This window comes from Phaseolus vulgaris, chromosome 2, assembly GCF_051622355.1.
Source record: "Phaseolus vulgaris cultivar YP4 chromosome 2, ASM5162235v1, whole genome shotgun sequence".
Taxonomy (NCBI): Eukaryota; Viridiplantae; Streptophyta; class Magnoliopsida; order Fabales; family Fabaceae; genus Phaseolus; species Phaseolus vulgaris.
In genome coordinates this window covers 31,104,859-31,110,249 of record NC_143499.1, presented here as the reverse complement: position 1 = coordinate 31,110,249, position 5,391 = coordinate 31,104,859, and the positions used below count along the sequence as shown (strand labels likewise).

General features: G+C 39.9%; 1 protein-coding gene across 1 annotated transcript; it reads right to left on the bottom strand.

The window, feature by feature from the left end:
• Positions 1-638: 638 nt before the first annotated feature.
• On the bottom strand, positions 639-5,024 carry LOC137811412 (putative copper-transporting ATPase HMA5). Its single transcript, XM_068613149.2, has 6 exons — positions 4,644-5,024; positions 3,159-4,559; positions 2,787-3,041; positions 2,202-2,324; positions 1,541-2,017; positions 639-1,195 (listed from the first exon to the last, which is right to left on the bottom strand). Exons 1-6 carry the CDS (start codon positions 4,911-4,913, stop codon positions 764-766), a joined length of 2,958 nt encoding a protein of 985 aa, XP_068469250.1. The 5' UTR covers positions 4,914-5,024; the 3' UTR covers positions 639-763.
• Between the last annotated feature and the right edge of the window lie 367 nt (positions 5,025-5,391).

The window sequence follows — 5,391 nt, the reverse complement described above, 5'->3', positions numbered from 1 at the left end:
TCTTCATAATTGTTTATTGTTAGATGATACTTGAAAAATTTATTTATTTATGATACATTATTTATATTAATTTTAATATATTTATTTATTTGTATATATTGATTTTATTTTTTATATATTAATATTTACTTTGTAATTTATTTATTTATTAATATATTAAGGCACACTTCCTAAATGTTTATTGGAAAAAAAGGACCCAAATTCTTCAGCTAGCTTTAAAAAGAATTTTTATTGAATACATTTCAAGAGAACACAAACAAAAGGTTTTAACAGTTCTCACTTCCACAATTTTTTGAAGAAAAAAAAAATATTTCACTAAAAGCATAAACTTTTACATGTGACGACTTTTATAAGAAACTTTATGCTTATTTTTTAGAAAAAATGTCCAAACTATTCACCTAACTCAAATTAAAATTACTTCTTTATTTATTAATATATTAATAATAGTTCATAAATAATTAGGAAAATGATTTTTCTGACACCTCATGCTCCATCCTACACTCCACTAAATATTAATATTTTAATTATTTTTAATTTTAAAATTTTAAATTTTGTCTATATTTTTATTAAGAATTTTGTATTTTTTATTTTTACAAATATTAATATTTTGTTTAATATTTTGTTCTGTGTAAAGCGGGTAAAAAATAAAAATATCATCACTCAAATAATTAATACATGCATTTCTTTCCTGTGCAAAGGCACGGGTTAGTTACACTAATGATCGTACAAAAATGGGTAAAGCAAAACCATAAATGGTGATGCATCACATATCAGTGGATGAATCGATGCTTATGCCTCGTATCTCAAGGTTCTCTAGCTTCCTGGGTCTCCTGTAATATTTCAACAACAGAGAACAGCAAACAACACTGACGGAGGAAGCAGCCATAGCAGCACCAGCAATCCAGGGTGGCAATCTGAACCTTGTTGAAGGGAAAAGAACTCCAGCAGCAATTGGGATTCCAAGTAAGTTATAACCCAAAGCCCAAACGTAATTCAGGCGTATACGGGAAAATGTTTTTCTGGAAAGGTCAATAGCAGTTATCACATCTTCCAAGTTGCTCTTCATCAGGACAATATCAGCAGCCTCAATAGCAATGTCTGTACCAGCACCTATTGCCATTCCCACATCCGCTGCCACAAGTGCAGGCGAATCATTGATACCATCCCCCACCATACCCACAGTGTAACCAGAAGCCTGAAACAGAAAAACAAGTCACTCAATATGTTGCAACAGCTAATGTGGAAGCCAGATTCAGGCACAACTATTGAAGTTTATGGTATAAAAACCAGTAATCAAGCCAGGGAGTTTGAAAAGGCAATGTCAGAAAGACAAAACTACACTAGTACTGATTACTGAACATAAGCAAAAGATATACGAGTATTTCTAGTTACCTTCCATGAATGAAGAAATAGTTATCTAGTTATGGTTGGAAATAAGGTGGTATCATTTTCAATTTCAAGGCTCAGAATATTATCTCATTGATGAATAACTAGCTTCTTAAAATTAAGATGAAAATATGTAATCAATATGCATTCGTACCTGCAAGCCTTTCACTTTCTCTGCTTTTTGATCCGGTTTAGCCTCAGCTATAACATTCTCAATTCCTACTTCCCTCGCAATAGAACTGGCCGTTCCGAAGTTGTCCCCAGTCACCATAATGCTCTTGATATTCATTGATTTGAGGATGGAGATGACTTCTTGAGCACCTGGTTTCAGTGGGTCGGATACGGCTAAAACTCCTGCCACTTTCCCATTTATAGATACCAATATTCCTGTTTGAGCCATCTTTTCGGCTTCAGCAAGCATATCTTCAGCTTCAACAGGAATTGCAATGTTATGGTCAGCCAACAAGCTCTTATTACCCACCATTATTTCTTTGTTATGAACAGTGGCCTTTACTCCATGTCCTGTAATGGAAACAAAATCTCGTGCTTCTGGCCAAGAAGGGTTCTCTTCATCTCTAAATTTTTTGGCAAACTCAACAACGGCCTTGGCCAATGGATGCTCACTATTCACCTGAGATAGGCAAGTTAAAGTAAGGACAATTTTTAAGGCATGCATATGCATCTATAATCCATGAATTAAAAGCATTTAAGCAACTTAAAAAAATGAAGCTATCATAATCAGAAAACAAACTCTTATTTACCATAACTATTCACTAGGCTAACCATTCGAGAAGTAGATAGGGGGAGATGATTACCTCAGTTGCAGCAACAAGTTCGTAGAATTCCCGGAGCACCATTTTTGTCAATAATTCTGTTCTCACTATCACAGGTTTCCCGACAGTGAGAGTACCCGTCTTATCGAAAACAATGCAGTTTACCTAGAAGACAGTCATAAACATATTCACGTGTAAGTAAATTACAGACAAAATCATGAAAGCTTTTACAGATGACACAGCATACAACCAATGACCAGTTTGTTTATTTTAACTTTCAACAAAGTGTAGAGAGATAGGAATGAAGCACAAGAAAAATCAGATTGATATTTGATACTGATATCCAAAAAAACCTATTTACCTTCACCCAACATAACAGTAATTCATCTTAAAAACTGAGAAATGATATGAAATGAACAGATTAGCTGATACTCCTTTCCTAAAAGGCTAAAAATATTTGATGTTGGATTAGGTTGCAGAAATGGCTCTCAAACACAACTTGATATTAATGGTTTTTCCTGTGTTTATTTTCTTCTTGCCACTTTATTAACCGTTCAATTTTTAGCCGATCGGCATAGACAAAGCAAATTCAGAATTCAAGGGACAGATAAAATCTGAAATGCTGACCTTATGTGCACTCTCTAATGCCTGCCCTCCTTTGATGAGCACACCCTGAGATGCACCAACTCCAGTCCCAACCATAACCGCAGTTGGCGTCGCTAAACCCAAAGCACAAGGGCAGGCTATGACCATGACAGATATTCCAAACTGCAAAGCAAGCTCAAAGCTGTCCATTGTAGACGGTATCCAAGACTTTGGGTAAACATGATATCTTCCAGCCAAAAACCAGGCAAGCCAAGTCGTGAACGAGATCACAATCACCTGCATAGGAACACCCATCCATCCCTTTAGATCCTCACCCTCCGGAAGCACAAACAATGATTCAATAAAAACAAACAAATTCCTTCATTTTCATTACATAAAAAAAGTAATAATTACCAGAGGCACAAAGTATTTGGATATGCGATCAGCAAACTTCTGCACAGGTGCTTTGGCCATCTGCGCTGACTCCACAAGGCGAACAATTTGAGAAAGGGCACTCTCCGATCCTACCCTCGTCGCCTTAACATGCAAAACTCCATTCTCATTCACAGTCCCTCCAATAACAGTGTCCCTTTTCCTCTTCGCCACGGGACGCGCTTCCCCCGTGATCATGCTCTCATTCACGTGACTCTGCCCCCACACAACAACCCCATCGGAAGCCACTTTCGCCCCAGGAACAACCTTAATCACATCATTCTTCTGAACCAACCTGCTATCGATCTCCTCCTCCCCAACAACATTCCCATCAGAGTCCAAAGTCAGCAAAACCGCCGTGTCGGGTGTCAAGTTCATGAGCTTGGCAATCGCATCAGACGTCTTCCCCTTCGCCAGAATCTCGAGATACTTCCCAAGCAGAATGAACGAAATAAGCATCGCACTAGTCTCAAAGAAATCATTCCCCTCAAAATGCGGAGAAGTAGCAGCTCTCAAAACAGAGTAAACAGAGTAAAAATACGCCGCGTTTGTCCCCAACGCAATGAGAACATCCATGTTCGCAGATCCACGGCGTAACGATTTATAAGAACCGTAGTAAAACCGCCAGCCGAGTACGAACTGAACCGGCGTGGACAGCACCCACCGTGTAACCTCCCCCACGGTAAGCATGTTCACTATCTTCGCATCAAAAACGTCCTTAATTCCAGGGACATACATAAACACCATGGAGGTTAGAAACACAGGAATAGTAAACACCAAGCTCCATAAGAAAGATTTATAATACTGCCTCGTTTCCTCGCGTCTGTGAGAGTTTCTTTGTCCTTGTTCCGTAGGATAAATCTTCGCCTTGAAATTCCCATTCCCTGTTTGCTCAATCACGTTGATCAAATTTCTGGGTCCTGTGACGTCCGGTTTGTAAGAAACCGTTATTTTGCTGAATTCCGGCGTTAGGTCCACCACAAGGACTCCTGGAAGTGCCCGCAGAGAATCTAGTATTAGTTTCATTGAAGCGTCGTCGGTTACCGCGCCTTCCACGTGGAGGTCTATCTCGGTGAAGTCTTCGCTTGAACTAATGAGCACAGCTTCGAATCCGGAATCTTCTATGGCTTGCAGAATGTCGTTTGGAGTGAGGAGGAGATTTGGGTTGTAGTGGACTTGGGCCTCTTCGGTGGCCAGGCCCACGCGGGCTTCGAGGACTCCGTGAAGGCCTTGTAAAGCGGATTCTATCGTGGAGGAACAGGAGGTGCAGGTCATGCCTTTGATTTGGAAGCGGCATACTTTAACGGATTTGTCGTGAGTACCGTCTGTGAGTAATAGCGCTTCGAAACCCGCGTCTTCGATGGCCTCGCGAATGGTCTCTTCCTGAAAGAACAAAAAAAGTGAGAAGAGTGAAGGAGAAGAAGGAAGATGGAGAGAGAGTGTGTGTGTGGGTGTTGTTTGCCTCACGTTAACGAAAGAGGGGTAGAAGATGACGTGGGCGCGGTTGTTGAGGACATCGACGATCGCTTCGCGGATCCCGGGGAGGCGTTTGACGGCCTTCTCGACGGATCCGGCGCAGGCGGCACAAGTCATTCCGACGACGGAGAAAAGAGCGGTGGACTCTGAGAGCTCCTCGACGGTGGTGGCGGGGTGTCCCTTGGGGTATTTAGGCATGGAAGGGTAGTGAGGTCGCGGTGAGAGGTTTCGCCAGCAACTTAACGCTAACAACTTCGCCATTGCTTTTTCGACAAGTAGTGCTTACCAAGCAACACCACTCAGGTTCGTAAATTTGAACTTATACCACTGCCAGGGTCCCTTTTATAGGAAAAAGTTTTGTTGACACTGCAAACATTAAATAACACTATTATTCAACAACCCTTTATAATAATATTATAATATTTTAAATTAAAATGAAATAAATAAAATATTAATTAATTAATTAAGTATATGTTAAATTAAAAATTCAGCAACCCTTTTTATATTGTCAACAGGTGTTTTTGCTTCTGCAATGCAACCTCATTCATACGCTTTTGACTTTAAACTGACACGGCTTCTTTGGTGGGTCCTTTTCTCTCTTTTTTTAGTCGGTGACTTACGTGGGCTTAACGCGACTTTGGGTTCGAAGGGATTTGAAAATTGGGTCCGTGTAACTATTAACCACGAAAAAGCCCACTAGGTAAGGGTTAAATAAGGGAAGTCATATAGAATAGATGAA

What these genes read in the sequence shown, in the direction of transcription:
- LOC137811412 (XM_068613149.2), bottom strand. Translation starts at nt 4,913, where the DNA reads ATGGCGAAGTTGTTAGCGTTAAGTTGCTGGCGAAACCTCTCACCGCGA. An exon ending in TCTACCCCTCTTTCGTTAAC is followed by an intron (nt 4,560 to 4,643) that starts GTGAGGCAAACA and finishes TTGTTCTTTCAG; the next exon opens with GAAGAGACCATTCGCGAGGC. An exon ending in AGAAAGTGAAAGGCTTGCAG is followed by an intron (nt 1,196 to 1,540) that starts GTACGAATGCAT and finishes TTTCTGTTTCAG; the next exon opens with GCTTCTGGTTACACTGTGGG.